The following is an 18,840-nucleotide window of genomic DNA, read 5'->3' as shown; positions in this document are numbered from 1 at the left end:
TATTATTATTTTAATCTTTAGCTTAAAGTATTTAAATTTATATTTAATTAGCTAATTATTATATTAAGCTTAAATAATATAAAGCTATTATATAGCCTTAGGAATTATAATAAAGGTATAATCTTAATATATATTACTATTAAAGTATTTTTATTAAAATTTATTAGGCTTTAGGCCTAATATTTATATTATATTTAATATAAAGGTTTTATTTATTATAGGTAGCCTTAGTAAAGGCTAAGTTAATTCCTAATATAATAATATTACTATTCTTATTAACCCTAGGTTAAGATAATATCTAGGTTAAAGTATAATAATTAAAGAATTTCTTTTTAAGCTTATATAATTCTAGCTTAATAATAATAGCTTAATATTAAGATATTACTTTATTATAATTATTATAAAGAATACTTTAGCTAATTAAGTAATTATATAACTGCTTATTTAAGGTATAATATAATTTTATAAGCTTAATATTATTATTTTAACTTAATTCTCTTATTATTATAAGCTTTTAATTAAAATAAATATAAAACTTAGTAAATTCTTTATTAAGGCTTTATTAGATATATTTAAGTTTAATTTATATAATTTCTTATTAATATTAATTATTATATATATTTTCTAAGTAATTAAAAAACTTCTAGGGGTTATAATATTAAGAAAGTTTATCTTTAAAGAAGGCTATTACTTTTTATTATACTTTTTCCTTTAAATTAAAGAAAATATAAAACTATTAATCTTTATAGTCTTTAATTTTATAAGCTAAAGTATTAATTATATATTTAATTATTATTTTTTATATAGGCTATATATTTTTATTTTTATTAAAGATATAAATTATAAATAATTACTTTTATTAATAGGTCTTATTAGTTTAAGGTATTATTAAGACTATTAGGTTTATATATTAAGGTATTAATATTAGTAAATATAATAGTAAAAAGGCTTTAAAGTATATCTCTAGGTTATTTATATTATTATAAAAGGCTTCTTATTAATTTTATATTAATTTAGCTATAAAGGCTTAGATATTATTAAATAGCTCTCTATATTTAAGTTTAGCTTAATTAAGTATTATATTTAGTATTACCTCTAGTTATTATTTTTTCTTTATATTAAAGTCTAGGGATATTTTAATTAAAGGGTTTTCTTAGCTTTAAATTAAAAGAAGCTAAATAATTATAATAAACTAGACTTAAGCGGCTATTTATAGGTATTAATAAATAATATTATTTAGCTTAAAGAGAAAGAGGGATTTCTAGATAGTTATTTCTTTTTCTTTCTTATATAGAGATAAGATAAGTTATTTAAATTCCTTATTAAACTAAGGTATAAGTATAGCTTAAGCCTATAATACTAATATATATTTATACTTTTTATAAGTATATTATTATTTATAAAGTAATATATAATTAATTTAATTTTAAAATTACTAGATTTATAATAAAAGTATATATAATAAAAAGATTAAAAGTTAATAATATTAATTAAATAAAAGTAAAGTAAAGTATTAATATATATATACTTTTAGATTATTTTATATATATATATTAATTATATATAAGAATACTTTAATAAAATTACCTTTTAAGGCTATTTTTTAATAAATTCTATTTTAAATAAAATTATTATTTTTTATCTTTATATACTATTAATATATATAAAGCTTTTTAAGTTTATATATCTTTAAAATATATATTAGATTTATAAATAGTATAATAGGTTATATATTATTTCTAGTTAACCTTTTATCTTATATTATTAGCCAGAGATTTAAAAGGTAATAAATTATATTATTTCTATTCTATTTACTTAACTATAAATACTTAAAGAGCTTTTTAATAATAATTAAGTTAATATTTATATATATTTACTTAAAAATATAATTATAATTTATAATTAGCTTTTTAAAAAATAAGTCTTTTTTTAAAATAACTTTAATAATTTAAAATTCTTTATATACTTATTTCTATAAGGCTATTTAAAAAAATATATACTTAATAATTAATAACTAGTAATTAGATTTCTTTTAATATTTATAGGAAAGATTAATTAAATATAAGCCTATTTAATTACTTATAATATTAATATTATATTACTTAATAAGAGGTTAAATAGTAATTTTAATTATAATTAAACTTGGAGTTAAAAGAAAGTATTATATATATATATTATAGCTTAAATCTCTATAGTAATCTTATACTTTACTTTAAGTAAAATATAGCTTTTATTACTTTTTCTTTTTCCTTTTTATATACTTTTTCTTTTATATTATTTTAATTTTCTTTTATATTATTAAGAAATACCTTAAATATAGGTATAATAATACTCTTAATATTACTTTTATTCCTTTCTTTTTTTACCTTTTAAATTATAATATTTTTATATTTAATTTCCTTTTTAATACTTTTTTCCTTCTTAAGAGGCTATAGAGCTTCCTTTTTAACCTTTTCTCTCTGCTTAATATACTTAGAAATACTACTTTTTACCTTAATTAATTTAATTTATTTAATTAATCTCTTTATAAAATAAATAATATTATTTTCTTTTAAATTATTTTATTTTTTAAAATAAAAGAATATAAGGCTAATAGAAATTTTAATCTTTATAAGAAATATAATACTTATTTATTTAAAAAAGTCCTATAGTTATATTATCTTATAAATAATTTTATTAAACTCTTAAGGCCTATATATATTCTTTATAATATAAAAAGAAAAAATAAGCTACTATTTAATAAAAATAAGATTTATAATAAAGGTAAAAATAAGATCTTTAATTATATTAATATATAATAAATATATAATATTTAATATAACTTTAATTTTACTTTTAAAGGTATAAGATATAATACTTTTAATTAGCTTATTATATATTAATAATAAAATCCTTTTAATAACCTTTTCTTTATATCTAGTTATAATATAAAATCTAATATATAATTTAATTATAAGAAGGCTATTATAGGCTATTAATATAATATTCCTTTATTAACTTTTAATAGCTATATTATAAGTATTAATATATATTAATAATATTAATTAAAATTATTTAATTAATATTATTATTATATTATTTTATATAAAGGCTAATAGAATTACTTAAAGGCTACTATTAATAAGGTTAATAACCTTAATCTTAATAAGCTATTAGCTATAAGATAAATAGAAATTAGCCTCTATAAAGCTATTAAGCCTTATATATATATTATTATAGTATTTATTACTTTTTAAATAGAATTTAATATATTATATAAAAGGATTTAAAGAAATTAATATAATTAAATATAAAAAGTTAAAGTAATATATTATATAGCTTTATAGAAAGCCTTATAAAGTATTTCTAATATTTTTTATTTATATAAAGTAATAGCCTTAAATATAAAAACTATAATAATTAAATAAATCTTTATAAGATAATAAAATACTATATAGAGATATATTTAAGCTAGTATAGCTATATTAGGGTATATATAGTAAATAAAATCCCTTATTTTAACTTTTAAGACAGTAAGCCCTATTGTCTTCTATAGAGAGTTGTCTCTGAAACCCTGTTGCTATTATCAATCGATTGCTTAGCACCCTAAAATTCTACCTAAAGTCAGCTATTTAAGTCACTGTCATTGAGCTTGTTATTTAGTACTAGACTTACCTCTTCATAATTAATGACAAATAACACAGCAATCTTTGCATTATTAGGCCATTTCAGACCTTGTAACCCTTTCTCTCTGTATCCTTTAAAATCGCGGGGGAAGCTGTAGTCACGATGTGATGCACATGTCTTAGACATTTCTTGTACTCGATACGTCGGTGTCGTTAGTGGATGTCGAACTGGATGATGTCGGACTGGAACTGTACAAATATTCTAGTGACTGTCTTATGCTTAGTTTTATCTCAAAACATATCCAGACTGTCTCCACGTAGTTCATGATTGCTTCCCTTTGCTCAACTGATCAAATCTCCAATTACCTTCCGTTTACGGCCGGTTCTGGAAAGGCGCTGTACACATTGAGTCAGGACTTGCATCAGACCAAATGCAAACGCCATTGACGATATAGAATGTGGAGTGAAATGCCTATTGACATTAGTACACATGTTTATACCCTGTCGTCTATCTCCCTTATCTCAGTTCTTATCTACTGATACGATAATGAAATATTATATTGATAATACTAAGCTTCAGGGTAACAACGAGGAAACTGAGGTGCAAAACAGACTTTTGCCTTTATATATTTTAGATTATTAATAGACTGTTATAAATGTCTTTAGGTATTTATCTCTTTTTCTCTTTTTCTTGTCTTATAGTTAAGAATTTTAAAGACAGTGGTAGTAAGAATTATAATAATAAGTAGGTTAAGAACTATTTTAGAAAGCTCATTGTAAATAATTAAGAATGAACCGAGAGTCTAGCAACCACATCGTTCTAGCCAAGGTACTTCCTTTTTAGTGGCCAGTGCACCAAGTCATAAGTACTGCGGGGCTAAAGGATGACACGACAGACAGTATGAAAACAAATCCCCACCACGCGTCATCAATTTCAGCTTCCCACGCGTCGCGCGTTGATTTTCATTCCATAACCTCGTATCTCGAAAAGACGCATTAACTACTCCGTACTGTTCTTTTCTTTGGCCACATCGAATAAAAAGGATAGTGAATAAATAACAGCACCAGGGTATAAATACTTGAGGCGCCGTACTTTGAGAAGACTCTCTTTTTACCAATGAATAGTATCTTATCAATCTCTCCAATAGACACTGATAGTCCGTAGTACCCTAATAGATCTCCCCATTATCGAACTCCACAATGTCCTCATCATCAACCCACTGATAATCCGTCATAGGTCTATGCAAGGGTTCTACCATCTGACTGAAAGTATACATGTCGTTCTTGGGTTCAGAAAACTCTATCCCTTCCAAAGTGAATCCCGGATGTGCACCGACCTTCAATGCCTTCTTCCCCTGAAGTATGCATGAATCGAAGTCAATAATAACAGCGTTGCCATCGTCATCCAGCATCACGGTAGAATAGTTGATGTTATTGTGACAGTAACCCAGACTGTGAAGATGGCGTAGACCATCTTCCAAACCTTGCAGGAAGTGTTCAACGTCTAAAGGCTTTTCTGCCCGCAAATGATCGTACAGAGTCATGGGCATATGAAGTACTTCGAAGGTCATGAAAAGGTGTAAAGTCAAAGAGAGACAAAGATGACAAGGACATCCTGATTTATGCTTCGAATTGCGTCGCAAATCACACCAAAGTCCCCTCAACATAGAGTTCAGCCTTTGTTGTCAATCACAGCGCACGTGTTCTTGTTGGGAAAGTTAGTCATTTATTGAGGAAATATGGATTTGATCTATTGGGTTTTTGATACGTGCACACGTTGGGTTTAGAGTTTAGTTAGAGTATATTGACAAGGACCAGTCTTGAAATTATACTTCGAATAAAAACATTCATCCAAGGCATCCAAGTTTATATTATCACTGACACATAATCGGGCGCCACAATAGGTATCCGGATAGATGGTCACCTCCTTCTGGACTGTAGCAATTAGCTCCAGATGTTATCTGCCATTTTGTCTAGGTACTCTGCCTTTCGGACATTGCTCCACTTTCTGCTCCCGAAATACGGAGCAAACAGGCCGAATCATATCCGACTCACAAATCAACAACAGCCACTTCTCCGCACTTGACCAGCAAAACATTGACCAACGATAAAATGACACCAAGAAAAGGACCATTCAGACTTGTCACAGTCAACACGGCACCAGAGCGTGCTAAGCGTCTCATTGGACGTCTTATTGTCGAGCTTCAAGATGATTACGAGATTATTCACGTTGACAACTGTCAGAGTAGGTTGGCTGGTGAACTGTGTCTTGTGACTCACTGACAAGGTGCCTAGGTATAGACGAGGTGATCCCTAAAGTGACTGAACATAAACCTGATGTACTGGTGAGTTGAATATCTGAGGCAGGGCAACTTTGACACATCTCTAATCATGCCCTTCTAGTTCTCCGCTTCCATGTGGTCACCAGAAGAGGCACAACAAATTCACGCAATGGCAAAGTCTATTGTACCTGACATTAAGCTTCATGCAATCCCGACTGGTCTACAAGTTGAAAGAGGACCAGATGCGATTGTTGAGTATCTCGTTGAGAAGGTCCCTGCACTGTTGGATAGCTAAATTTACGTCGGACTCGGAGAATATCTTCGGTTAAGCGCACGTACAAAGCATGAATTGAAGGACTTATAGATGCGGTATTGAAGTACATGATCTGTCATATTCTTATTCCCTAATTTATGGTGCTTGTACTTAAACTATTCTTCATTCTCAAACTTGCTAACCAGTGTTCCGATGAACGGCAAAATCTCGACCTTGAACTCGTCACCAAGTTCCAAGTTTTCTTTAGGACTCTTGCCCATTCCTACTCCAGCAGGGGTACCCGTAATGATCACTGTACCAGCTGGAAGCGTGGTGCCTTGTGACAAGAAACTGACAAGCTTGGGGACACTGAAGATAAGATCACTGGAAAATGTGAGCAAGTGAAGGAATATACAACAAAACGGGTACTCACTCTAAAGAGCAGTCTTGGAGAACCTTTCCGTTCTTCAAGCCGCGAATGTGTAACTTGGAAGGGTCTGGAACAGCTGAAGTTGAGACAAGAACAGGCCCTGAATCAATGGTCAGTCATCTGCCTTCGGAACAAAATGATGGAACGATTTACCAATAGGGCATGCTCCATCAAAACCCTTGGAGAAGCACCACTGAGACTGGTTAAGCTGCGAGACACGGCTTGAGACATCGTTGGCAGCTGTATAGCCAAAGACGTAATCCATTGCATTCTTCTCAGACACATTCTTGGCAGCTTTGCCAATGACTACTGCCAGCTCCGATTCGTAATCACCACTCCCATCATTTTGGGTGATTTTGGGAAGCAAAGTAGGAGCAGGCCAAGGATCACCCAAGGCTGTGCTAGGCTTCCTGTCATAAATATTTAGTTTGGTGTGTCTACTAACAAGGAATTGGGGACTTACAGGAACAGGGTTGGGATCTTTGGGATGTCCATTTTGACCTCATTCGCGTGTTGGACATACTGCAAAATGTCAGGTTTCTGTCAGTCTGTTCTGTTGTATTAGACCTACGTTTAATCCAATGCAGCGAATAGTTCCAACTTCCTCTTGTGCCAATGGTGACAAGATCCTTTCGATAGATTCGGCCCTGCCTGTTCGGGCACCAGGAGACAGGACAGAAGATCCCGTAAATACCTCGACAGTAACATTCTCCCCATCGCGAGTGGCAAGTCCGATGTCTAGATCTTCTTGTGATGGTTCACCGATTAGGATACTCGTAGAGTCTGACTTGGGTACAAATCGCACAAGACCTGGCAAGTTAGTTATATCGCAAGTAATCGTAACATCCGGAATGCTACTTACGCTTGAAAGTAGTAGGCGTCATTCTAGTTATTTTACTATGTGCAAAACGACACAGAGGACTGTCACTATAGGCCTCAATGTCTACTGCGTGGTTGATGCTTACTTCGACTGCTGACCCTCCTGTATCGGAGGTATTGGACCTCGGATATAGCACTTTGAATCCCCGCACTCGAATACAGCGGGGAAGCCAGCAAGAACGATGACAGCCAATCAGTGATCACCACTACGGACGACCGATACTGGATGTGAAAGATATATCCGTCCTCGATCGAAGACATTGCCTGATGACGACTTCCAAGACCCCCAGTCTTGGATTTAGATCACGTCTATCACCGTATCTTGAGTATCCTATGCTAAGAGGCGCTGCTGAACCTTCATCGTATTGACCATGTCTAACTCGGGCCATGTTGAGGGCTTTCGCCAGTACCTCCCAGATCTAAACCAACCGCGGTTCCAGGACATGAAGAAGCAAAATGCTTATGAGTACGCGGAAAATTTCAAGAAAGGCGGAAATCCCCCCTGGCTACACGGCTTGTATCTACACTGGCGTAAGCTATTCAACGAGCCTTATCAAGGCGTCACCTCCGATGGTAGGTACCCTGTTCAGGTTTCACATGAAGTCTCGGCTAACGATCTTCAGGCGCCGTGAGAGATGGCCTGTTCGAGTTACAGCATGAGGGAATTTCCATCGAATCTATAGTAGAGGCCGCGAATAGTCTTTGCAACAGTCTGAGTGAAGAGCAAAAGGAAAAGACCTTCTACCATATCGACAGTCCAGAGTGGCGCTCATGGTCCAACCCTGAGTTCTTGCTTAGTGATAAAGGCATTCGTCTCGACGAGGTCACAACTGATTTGAGAGAAAAGGTTCTCAAAGTCTTGGAGCTTACCCTCTCTCCCGAAGGGTACGAAAAAGCAATCGGTGCCATGAGGGTAAACCATTTTTTAGGGGAACTTGTGGAGTCGCCTTCCATCATGAACGAATTTTCATACAACTTTGCTCTTTTTGGGGACCCCTCCACGACTCGTCCTTGGGGCTTCTCATTCTACGGTCATCACCTCTGCCTAAACATCTTCCTGTATAAATCCCAAATTGTGGTGTCGCCATGGTTCACAGGCGCAGAGCCAAACTTGATCGATGACGGACCATACAAAGGGACACGAATTCTTCACCTGGAGGAAGACCTGGGTCTACAACTCATGCAAAGCCTATCGCCTGACCAGCAGAAGGCAGCTCAAGTTTATGAACTTATGAAAGACCCTACCATGTCATATGCGCGGTGGAACCACGATGACCAGCGACATCTGTGTGGCGCCTATCGTGACAACAGAATTGTTCCATACGAAGGCATCCTTGTAACAGAGATGACTGCTGAGCAGCAGAAATACATCCTGGACATTGCAAACGAATTCCTTCTTTATCTACCTGCCACAGCGAGGCAGGTACGTCTGGAGCAGTTTAAAAAGTGGTTTCATGAAACATATTTCTGCTGGATCGGCGGCTACAGCAATGAGGATCCATTCTACTATAGAATCCAGAGTCCGGTGGTCATATTCGAGTTTGATCACCACTCAGGCGTGTTCTTGAACAACCAAGAGCCCGCCAAGTTTCACATTCACACGCTGATGAGGACGCCTAATAGAGGGGACTATGGTATGGCATTGAGACCATTGATACCGGGAGTTGAGCAGAAGTATCTTTGGGAAGGGTAGTGTCATATAACAGATAGATGAAAATGCGAAGCATGCCAGTCTTACTTGGCACCGCGGATCACAAAATAAGAAATTGCTGCCCCAGTCAGTGCCACCGATGTCCATGTCCAAGCTGACAAACCAAGATTCTGGCTTTCTTGAAGTCTCGAGTTCCAGTCAAGCTGATACCCAATTCCTTTGTCAATTGACCTCTTCCACGCAGGTCTCGCCTCGCATCGCTTCAGCCATGCATTCACCCTTGGCCACTTGTCTATCTTGATAAGGTTTGGCTGAACTGCCATATCCAAAGCAATCTTGAGTGCCATGTCGGCCCGAGAAGGCGCAATGCCTCCCATAATCCATTCTCGACCTTCAAGCTCCATTTCCACCACTTTCAAGGCATTGTGGACCTCCTCATCCAGAAACGCTTTGTTGAGTCCATACCCAAGAAGCTTTATTACAGGACTTATGAAGAAAGGCGTTACAGAACCCAGTACCATGAATAGATGCTTCGTTCCCAATCGCGCGACGAGATCAGTCGTGGCAAGGCTAACGAGATAATCTTCACGAACTCTGTATCCAACATCGGTCTTGTGGAACGTCTGTTTGGTGTCATACGTGAGAAGGAGGTAAAGCATGCAAGTGGTCATTTGTGTGATAACCTGTCCATCAGGTAGGATGAGCTGTGGGGCGTGACCCTGTACATGTGTCTCACTGAGGCCGACTGGTCGCTTATCCAGAGGACGGTCGAATCTTGTGATGTCGTATTCTATTCCAAGTTCTTCAAGGAGCCAAAGCACTGCCTGTGTACTTGGAGAGTGCTAGGATGGTGGTTAGTGGCTACACTTTGCTTGTAAGTGTTTAACTTACTGCGAGATAGATGAGCCGAGGTTTCGATAGCTGTTTTGTCCCGTCCATCTTTTGATTCTTTAATGATTTACTGTATGTCGGTCGTGCGTAGGACAGTGAGAGTTTGTAGAGTTGTGTGAGGGGGGTACGCTCGCTTATATAGCATTGTGCTGACACCTTATACCCAGAAAGAGATATGACTGTGTCTTACCAGTTGGCTTATCATTCCAGTCTGACCTATCAATTGGACTCTCGATGGCTTACACCTCATCAACCTTAACATTTTAACGAACCCACTCTGTATCCCCGGCGGCAATTGGTTATCTATCGCATTTTTGATATGTTGATTCGCTACGTACTCGCGCTGAAATTAGTCACATAACCTACACCTTTGCATCGCACGGATGGTGGTGCACGTGAGTCTACTGTGCTTCACGAGTTTCCTGTATTTAAATACTACTAGATATACACTCTTTACTGCAAAGTAGAGGTATTTGGTGCAGAAAAACGAAGTTACGTCGCAACTCATAGCCTGGAAAAAAAGAAGCATGCCATCTGTGGAGACTGCCTGTGGCTAGCTAGGTACTAAAATACCACTCAGAGCTGTAACTAACCCTAGTTACAAATAATCGTCACAAAACCGGATTTCCAATGTGTCGCAACTGGAAGAAGAAATATGATCGGCGTCGTATGTAAACCAATCCACTGAATTACGCTGGAGCTCGGCAAATGTGTAGTTTAGCCTAGTCTAGGTTCTGTCTCCATGCCCCCTCATCCCAAGACCCCAGCACCAAAGTAACAACTTCTTTCAAGACAAAGAAGTTGGCAAAATACTCCAAGATGCCATCTTCTAAGTCTTCTATTGCAGGTCCAAAGACCCTGGCTTTATCTGCTTTCGCCATTGGTCTCGCTGTTCTCCTGGCCCGTCCAATTAACCGCTTCACCACCGTCCTTGGCGTCTTTCGCCAACCAGCCAACACTGTCGTCAAAGATGGAGATTTCGTGACAATTGAGGACACGATGCTCTGCGAAGACTTGCATCTTCACAAGTCTAGCGGCCTGCTATTTACTGGCTGTGAGGATTCTTATGAGTCGCGATTTTCGTGGTTTCCTGGACTTAGCGTGCTCCATGATCCCCTCACTGCGAGCAAGTCCCGTGGGTCTATCCACGTCATAGATCCTACAACATTCAAGTCGAAGAAACTCAATTTTGAAGGTTTTGCTGGCCCTTTCATTACACATGGTATCGACGTTATTTCGGATCCCGAGGATGCTTCCAGTGTGTATATTTTCGCTATCAACCATCTTCCTCATCCCGAATATCTGCAACATGTGGTTGATGGGGAAACCCATGATAAATATCCCGGAAACAAAGCGGCATCTCAGATTGAGATATTCCATCATCAAACAGGGTCTTCTACTGCTCGATATGTTCGCTCTGTCAGTCATCCGTTGATTCAAACACCAAATGATGTTGTCGCTCGCTCTCCGAGTAGCTTTTACGTTACCAATGATCATCACTACCGGGAAGGCATTCTTCGTCAGATTGAAGATGTATATTACGGCGCAAAGTGGTCAACCACTATATTTGTGCAAGTCACAGATGTGACATCCCAAGATGCTACTGCTGGTCTCAATGCGACTGTTGCGCTCACTGGGCTTCACAACAATAACGGTCTAGGTCATGGCAGGACACCGGATGAGATAGCAATCGGAAGTGCTGCAAGTGGAGATATTCATTTAGCAACCGTCAAAGGCAACCACTCCCTGGAGGTTTTCGAAACCATCGACTTTGACACGGCCGTGGATAACCCTTCGTGGTACTCGGATTCTTTCTCCAACGTGAACGGTGACAGCAGTGGTTATGTCTCCGCGGGTTTATCCAAAGCCGGGGATCTCGCAAAGTCAGTTGGAGTCGCATCCGGAACTGAACCCGTCATGGTTTGGCTAGCTCAGCCAAAGAATGGGGAATGGGAGAAGAAGCTTCTCTTCGAGGACGATGGAAAGAGGCTGCGATCGGCAGCTACAGCAGTATTGATCGGTATTGACCCTGAGTTGGAAGGTGGTAAGAAAAAGGGTTGGCTATTTGTGACGGGTTTCTATTCTCAAAGTGCTATCGCTGTCAAGGTCGATCTTTGAGGTGATCTGTATCTACGCATCGAGTGGCGAGTTGGCAATGGGCCACGGTGAAGGGCGAGAAGATAACAGGAAGCACATGTTAATAGGCGGACAATTGGCGGAGTAAAGGAAACCTCCAAAATGCCGACACAGGTATTGTAACGTCATTATATTAAAGGTCCGCCTACGTCATGGATATTAATCCATACAGATATATCAACACTCTAATTGTCTCAAATGTCGTTATTATCACTTCTTACTCATAGCTCCTAAAAACCCGATTCCAGTTCATCATGTTTGACGTCCAAGTTCTTTCCATCACCACCGCCCTTCTAGCATCAGGTGGCATCGCCACTTTGACATTCTTCGACATTCCCGAGCTTCAATCTCAACCAGCATCTCGCTCCCTTCCTGCAGTGAGATGGCTTTTCAGTCGTGGATCTCATATCTTCCCCTCCGCTTCCCTTGTCTCAACTATCGGCTTCATCTATTCCGCCTCAGCAGATAATGGAACCTTCAGCTCCCTCTATTCCATGACAAGTAATACTTCTAAAGTCAATGGGTTTCTACTCGCTGCAGCACTTTCATTTAGTATCGCACCGTTTACCCAACTTATGATCCCTACGAACTTTGCTCTCATTCGGGAGAATAATAAACTGGGCGGAGCTAGAAGTCAAAAGGCCGCCGCGCAAGGTGACGCCTCGATCGACAGAAGTGCTTTCGATTCTGTCAAGGGAAGTGGTGAGGGTGTTGAGTTTACCGATCTAAGTGGGCCTCAAGAACGTACAAAGGAAGATTCAGATCAAGAACAAGACGAAAAGGTGAAGGCGTTGTTGGAGAAGTTTCGTTGGCTCAACCTTGTGAGGGCTGCGCTTATTGGAGCTGGAGGTGTTGTTGGTCTTTATGCTGCCCTGAGCTGAGATGAAGCGAGGCAGAGACTGTTGATACCCATGCAAGAAGGTTATTGGAATTAATATTGCCGTATTGCGACTTTCTCGAGTACTGTAGAATTACTGATAGCACAACATGTACAGATGAAATGATCAAGGCGTTACAGTGTGTGAAATTAGGTATGGATGGTGCAATAGTCTTCCTCTATCGTGACAAAGCACCCAGTTGACTTATCCATGTTGACGTTATCATCTTATTAATTATTCGCCATTGGCATCAAACTGCCATTGGAGTTAGGTATTAATTCGAGAGGCTGTTCGCAATAACAGTATCAGTTGGTAAAGCAGCGAAATAGAATAAGATTAACTAATGATATTCCTTTGTCATGAAAAAAGTTCCTAGTTTAATCTGTTGACGAGACACCTACTAATTGAGGTAAGTCTCGGTGTTCGGCTCTTCGCTTGCTGAGAAATGCAGAAGACAAATCCCTCGGAACTCTCCAAACTTACGAAGACGATCTTTTTGCTTTTACAAATGAAGGAACTGATTGGTTGAATATGACGAAAAGATGTAGGTAGATCAACCGTCAGCACTAGCCCACTACATTTGTAATTGACCCAAGGCTTAACCCTAAAGCATGATTGGTTCAGTCAAGTTCCTTTCCAAATCAAGACTACGGATGTTAGGACTGGTGTGATGATCACGACGATATTGGTAAGTATTTAACTGCTTGAAATTACAACATATGGCTTTCCAACAAACACTTTCAGTCATAGCATCTTGATTCATCTCATTAAAACACCTACGTATCTTTTATCATGTCGTCTTATAAGAATATTGTTGTTGTCGGTGTAAGTCACTACAAACTCTCTGCTGGAACACTCACTGACATGGTCCAAAGGCTAGCGGAAGCACTGGCAAGATAATTATCGACGGCCTCACAGCAAACTCCAGTTTCAATATCACTGTGCTTTCTCGCAAGGAAAGTAAAGCAACTTATCCAGCGAATGTGAAAGTCCGAACCACAGATTTCACTGAAGAAGACCTATCAGAAGCGCTCAAGGGCCAAGAGGTTGTCATTTCTGCCCTCGGAGTCGAAGGATTCGATCAACAGCAAAAGCTAGTTGATGCATCTGTCCGTGCTGGTATCGAGCGCTTCTTACCTTCTGAGTTCTCATCTAGTAGCGAGGATCCAGTTGTTCTGGAACTACTACCATTATTTGAGGTCAAGAAGAATCTTATCGAATATCTTAAGTCCAAAGAAAAAGATGGATTGAGCTGGACTGGTCTCGCGACTGGTCTATTGTTCGACTGGGTATGATCCATTTTCCAGTTACAGAAAGAATCAATGCTGATTAGGAGTAGGGACTCGCAAATGGATTTCTTGGATATGACATCCAGAACCGAACCGCCAAAATCTGGGACGACGGCAACAAAAGGTTTACACTGACCAACGAAAAGCAGCTTGCACAAGCCGTCATCTCAACTCTTCAGCATCCTGAAGAAACTCGAAACCGCTACCTCTACGTTTATTCAGTTGTGACTACACAAAATGAGATTTTGAATTCCCTGGAGCAAGCCACTGGTGAGAGGTGGAATGTCGAAAGGACTACCACTGACGCAGAGGTCACTGAAGCGAGGAAGAGGTTGGGTGCTGGAGACTTCAGTGGTGGATTTATTCTTGTGCACGCGACTACTTATGGAAACACGTATGGTCTGAGAGCGAATTATGCCGAGGAAAAAAGTTTAGGGAATCGTGTGTTAGGTCTTGGGACAGACAGCGTCGACGAGATTGTGAGAAAATTGGTCAGAGATGCAAACACTGCTGTATGAGCATTGAGACAGCTTGAACATGAGTTTTCCTTTGCAACAGTTTAATGATTGAAGAAGGAAATTGAACCTCCATATACACGCGCATTAAGCACGCACACACCATAGAGGGTGTCGGTAGTAGATACTGAATCGCGTTTCTTCCTTTCATCTTGTTGGCTCTGTCCACGTTTACAAAATCTTCATGACAATTGGCATCAGAAGCCGTCCGTTCAGAAGGGCCCTTGACATATTTATATCAGAGTAAATGACGGTTTGTCGATTATCCTTTCGTGTAGTTTGTTGTAGTCGACTAAGCCAGTTTCTGGATAAGTGTTTCAAGCCCGCCAGGATCAGCTCCCCGGAGACTATCGAACTTCTCTCCTTTTTTAAATGCGGTGAATGTGGGCATTGCGCGAATCCCAAGTTCTTCCGAAACATCAGGTACCTCGTCCACATCTACCTTGGCGAAATAAATGTTACTGAAGGTTTCGGAGAGTTTTTCGAAAACCGGGCTGATAAATCTGCAAGGACCACACCATGGTGCCCAGGCGTCAATGATGACATTGTCGTTGTTTTCAATGATCTCCTTGTATTGAGCCAAGCTTGTGATAGCGGTGACGGTCATTTTGGCGGTGTTATTGATGTTATAAAATGTGTTTGAAAGTTGGGTAGGTAGGTAGGGAGAGGTGATTAGCATCGGCTACGAACTCATGATATGGGAATCCTCGGGCACTAAATACTCAACCCCTCCTCCGCCTCTGACATCATGCAGTTGATCGGCCGATACGTGTTCAGTGCTGTTAGGCTTCCGATCACATGATGGGCGCAAATTTAGAGACATGTCCGGATCCGCTACACAAGGCTTGCATGCTGACAGGCACTGATAATTGGTGATAAAGCTTGTTCGGGGAGTTGGAAATCAGTGGTGTCATATTTCCCTATTCTGCAGCTAACAAAAGGAATAACAACATTATTAAAGGTATGCTCGCGTCGATGAGGTTGTGAAAAGAAAGATTGGAGATGTGACTATAGTTTATTTTTAACTCAAGACCTCCTCCGCGTTCACTCTTCCATCGCGTGTGCCTGGATAAGCTTTGAAATAGCGGGAGGATTAGCTCCCATGACGTCACCAACTTTCTCTCCGTTTTGAAAACGATGATTGTGGGCATCGCGCGAATCCCATATTCCTGTGCAATATTGGGACATTCATCCACGTCAACCGCGGCATAAAAGGCACCGGGGAACTCTTCAGACCACTCCTCGAGCTTCGGCTTGATAGCGTTGCAAGCACCACAAGGTATTGGATCTTGAAGTTTCTTGTTTTCTTTAAGCTTTGGATTGCGTCCAAGGCGTAAACTAAGACATTCATAGGGACTGGGATCGGCAATGTGCGACTATCATCTTATGGGAATCTCTGCTACTAGGATGCGGTATTTATGATAAGAACGTCATCGATGAGAAGCCAAGGACGTGCTATGCATGTGATTGACGAATCTGTGCTCCATCGAGACAATTGAGTCGATTGTTCATTGTAAGACGGGGCGGCTGCTCGTAATAGTACCCAGGAAGGCTGTGTTACCATGTCAATGACTGACTATTGGCTCCTAACTATCGATCCTAGTCCAGAAATCACGAATCAGAGTTGCCACTTCATTCACTCTATCCCTTACCACTCCGTGACCTGCCTCAGAAACAACAAACACATTTTTGAAACCATGCTCCTCGAGCTGCTGTGCGTTCACCAGATCATCCATTTCACCCAGCACGGCAAGATTTGGTATCCCCAACTGAGACACTTTAGAAAAATGCACATGTGAATCCATCACACCACCGTCTCTGAAAATCGCTACCACAGAGGCCAGGTGCCCAGGATGCTCTTGTATTTGCCAGTGTCTCAATGCTTCAGCGACGACTTCACCGTTTGCAACTCTTTCTTTCCAATCCTGAGGCACGACAAGTTCACCGCCCTCAAGGAATTCCAAAATCCATCTCCTCGCTGCTTTTTCATCGTCACCTCGGATGTAAGATTGTTGCTCAATTGTGAAATCAGAGGAACGTAAAAGACCAGCTGGAGCAACAAGTGTGAAACTCTTTACACGAGTTGGTCTGTTTACAACATAGCTAACCGTGGTAGCTCCACCAAAGGAAAAACCAACGAGGTGAGCGGAAGACCACTGGAGATGATCAAGCAAGTCATCAATCAATTGATGGAACAAGGGCGGTTCATGAGGTCGAATAGGCGTGTCGCTAAGTCCATGGCCCCAGAGATCTACCAAAACCAGGTGCGCATGGGGGAAAGACTTTTCGAGAGCGCGGACGAGAGGAAGCATGCCTAGTGCCGGAGTCTGCACACCATGTATGAAAAGTACACGATCGATTGGCCCCTCGGACGCTGCAGGGAGGGTCTCATAATAAGCAACTTTACCGCGGCCAGTTTTGAGAAACTTGGCAGGCGGGAGGAGGGCTCCAAAAGCTTGGATGAAGGATTCTTCCGAGGGGCCTTGTACCGGCTCTTGGGATGAGGTTTCTGCACCAGGGCGAGGAAGAACAAGATCGTCTGTTATGGGTGCCATGGTTGGTGATGTTTGTAGAGTTGAGTTGATCGTCGCCTCATGAGCGATTTGGAAGTACTCGAGTGGAGACAGTTGTGTGGACCAATCGCATGATTGTACTTAATTCTGACATTATCGAGATAACTGAGGCCACGTATTGTGAATTGAAGTATCATCAGTAGCCCATAGTCCAAATCCTTAAATCAGGATGTAAACGATGTCTTCTTGCTCGCAAAATGCCGCAGTGACATGTCACATGGAGGAGCAGGAGGTGGAAAAATGAGGATCAGATGTGGCTCGTTAACACAATCACATAGACATCTCGTCAAAGCGATTTCATTCTTCACACGATGGCCGATACGTGTTTCAATACACGAGAATTTGTAAAGTTGAACCAACATGTGATGATGGCATAGATCAAATAAAGATCACACGAGCACTTGAGCTCACTTTGCCACACACTTGGAGGCTCGACGTGGTTGAAGGCTATCGCAGCCAGCGAAACTATCTTATGCCATGAATCAAGAGTTTTCAAGACCATGGAAATGGAAAATATATTGGACTTTGAGCTAAGTTTCAAAGCTACCAAGAATCTTTGGGCATGAGTCTCCCCACCTCATGTATTGCAAGGTATCTGAAATAGGTTTGATAGGGTCTTTGAGAACTTCCTATCCCACGACTAAAGGTTTTCGAAACTCGCACACTTAGATGTAACAATATATCCAATAGTAACAGAGTGTCAGTTCAAATCTCTACCTGGGCCCCATGCCTTTAAACTGAGAAACGTGTTACTACGCTCAATACGAGAAGGGCGATTTGTGACACTGGCTCCGGATACAACTCATGCATAGGCTTAATTGATAGGAAGGTGACTTGCTTGTCTGGAAGCGTCTCTGCCTTAAAACCCTATTATACAAGTGTATTCTGACATGTATATCCAATAACTATAACCGAAACGGAGGCTATAGCAATTCTACTATCACTATAGCTTCTTTCTGTCGTGCTTATCATCAATTCCCCTCCTACTGTCAACCTTGTGAACCAACACGCCCCGCGGGTACCTCAATGGAAACATCAATTACTTTCATTTCGCCCAGGCCAGTTACTGGTTGGGAAGGCTAGATGCCATATCCGTCTTGATTTATCTCATTCACCTGCCGCCGCCTTGTACCCTTCCTCTCTGGCTTTGTCTATTCTTTTTATCGGGGAATCTACTTTGGAGATTATTGACCACCAGAATTAACTGTGTGGCGTGATCCCCGTAGGCTGCCTTGGAGCGTGCGTGACGGCTGAACACCGACAGGGTTTCATCCTGCCTATGCGCCGCATAGGCAACGGTGTTTTAATTAACGAATGACTTTATGTAGTAGATAGCCAGAACCTCAGAGCCAACAGGAACTAAGCTAGCAGGGGTTGAATGCTACCTTGATGCGACACAGCCCGGGGCGCAGCTTCGAAAACAGGCCTGAACCAACGGTCGATTTACAAAATGAAATG

The 18,840-nt window shown here is 39.5% G+C and overlaps 10 protein-coding genes across 10 annotated transcripts; 5 read left to right on the top strand and 5 right to left on the bottom strand.

Annotated features, from left to right (window-relative positions):
* Positions 1-4,774: 4,774 nt before the first annotated feature.
* On the bottom strand, positions 4,775-5,176 carry FSST1_007709 (uncharacterized protein; the record flags this gene model as incomplete). The annotated part of the gene is made up of 1 exon (XM_083224519.1): positions 4,775-5,176. The coding sequence occupies one exon, from the start codon at positions 5,174-5,176 to the stop codon at positions 4,775-4,777; it is 402 nt and encodes a 133-aa protein (XP_083083670.1).
* A 541-nt stretch (positions 5,177-5,717) lies between these two features.
* On the top strand, positions 5,718-6,182 carry FSST1_007708 (uncharacterized protein; the record flags this gene model as incomplete). Its single annotated transcript, XM_083224518.1, has 3 exons — positions 5,718-5,850; positions 5,901-5,950; positions 6,009-6,182. 3 exons carry the CDS (start codon positions 5,718-5,720, stop codon positions 6,180-6,182), a joined length of 357 nt encoding a protein of 118 aa, XP_083083669.1.
* A 134-nt stretch (positions 6,183-6,316) lies between these two features.
* FSST1_007707 (fumarylacetoacetate hydrolase family protein) lies at positions 6,317-7,454 on the bottom strand (the record flags this gene model as incomplete). Its single annotated transcript, XM_083224517.1, has 6 exons — positions 6,317-6,524; positions 6,574-6,670; positions 6,724-6,980; positions 7,034-7,092; positions 7,142-7,380; positions 7,433-7,454. The coding sequence occupies 6 exons, from the start codon at positions 7,452-7,454 to the stop codon at positions 6,317-6,319; spliced, it is 882 nt and encodes a 293-aa protein (XP_083083668.1).
* Positions 7,455-7,820: 366 nt separating this feature from the next.
* FSST1_007706 (DUF3500 domain-containing protein) lies at positions 7,821-9,142 on the top strand (the record flags this gene model as incomplete). Its single annotated transcript, XM_083224516.1, has 2 exons — positions 7,821-8,022; positions 8,073-9,142. 2 exons carry the CDS (start codon positions 7,821-7,823, stop codon positions 9,140-9,142), a joined length of 1,272 nt encoding a protein of 423 aa, XP_083083667.1.
* A 41-nt stretch (positions 9,143-9,183) lies between these two features.
* FSST1_007705 (glutathione S-transferase family protein) lies at positions 9,184-10,039 on the bottom strand (the record flags this gene model as incomplete). The annotated part of the gene is made up of 2 exons (XM_083224515.1): positions 9,184-9,942; positions 9,992-10,039. The coding sequence occupies 2 exons, from the start codon at positions 10,037-10,039 to the stop codon at positions 9,184-9,186; spliced, it is 807 nt and encodes a 268-aa protein (XP_083083666.1).
* Positions 10,040-10,810: 771 nt separating this feature from the next.
* Positions 10,811-12,109, top strand: FSST1_007704 (uncharacterized protein; the record flags this gene model as incomplete). The annotated part of the gene is made up of 1 exon (XM_083224514.1): positions 10,811-12,109. One exon carries the CDS (start codon positions 10,811-10,813, stop codon positions 12,107-12,109), a length of 1,299 nt encoding a protein of 432 aa, XP_083083665.1.
* Positions 12,110-12,381: 272 nt separating this feature from the next.
* Positions 12,382-13,008, top strand: FSST1_007703 (anthrone oxygenase family protein; the record flags this gene model as incomplete). Its single annotated transcript, XM_083224513.1, has 1 exon — positions 12,382-13,008. One exon carries the CDS (start codon positions 12,382-12,384, stop codon positions 13,006-13,008), a length of 627 nt encoding a protein of 208 aa, XP_083083664.1.
* Positions 13,009-13,797: 789 nt separating this feature from the next.
* On the top strand, positions 13,798-14,812 carry FSST1_007702 (aromatic alcohol reductase; the record flags this gene model as incomplete). Its single annotated transcript, XM_083224511.1, has 3 exons — positions 13,798-13,830; positions 13,881-14,294; positions 14,345-14,812. The coding sequence occupies 3 exons, from the start codon at positions 13,798-13,800 to the stop codon at positions 14,810-14,812; spliced, it is 915 nt and encodes a 304-aa protein (XP_083083663.1).
* Positions 14,813-15,101: 289 nt separating this feature from the next.
* On the bottom strand, positions 15,102-15,416 carry FSST1_007701 (thioredoxin family protein; the record flags this gene model as incomplete). Its single annotated transcript, XM_083224510.1, has 1 exon — positions 15,102-15,416. One exon carries the CDS (start codon positions 15,414-15,416, stop codon positions 15,102-15,104), a length of 315 nt encoding a protein of 104 aa, XP_083083662.1.
* Positions 15,417-16,395: 979 nt separating this feature from the next.
* On the bottom strand, positions 16,396-17,364 carry FSST1_007700 (Alpha/Beta hydrolase protein; the record flags this gene model as incomplete). Its single annotated transcript, XM_083224509.1, has 1 exon — positions 16,396-17,364. The coding sequence occupies one exon, from the start codon at positions 17,362-17,364 to the stop codon at positions 16,396-16,398; it is 969 nt and encodes a 322-aa protein (XP_083083661.1).
* Between the last annotated feature and the right edge of the window lie 1,476 nt (positions 17,365-18,840).

Source organism: Fusarium sambucinum, chromosome II, assembly GCF_050947815.1.
Source record: "Fusarium sambucinum isolate potato_lamoka chromosome II, whole genome shotgun sequence".
NCBI classification, from domain to species: domain Eukaryota; kingdom Fungi; phylum Ascomycota; class Sordariomycetes; order Hypocreales; family Nectriaceae; genus Fusarium; species Fusarium sambucinum.
This window is presented reverse-complemented; position numbering and strand designations above follow the sequence as displayed.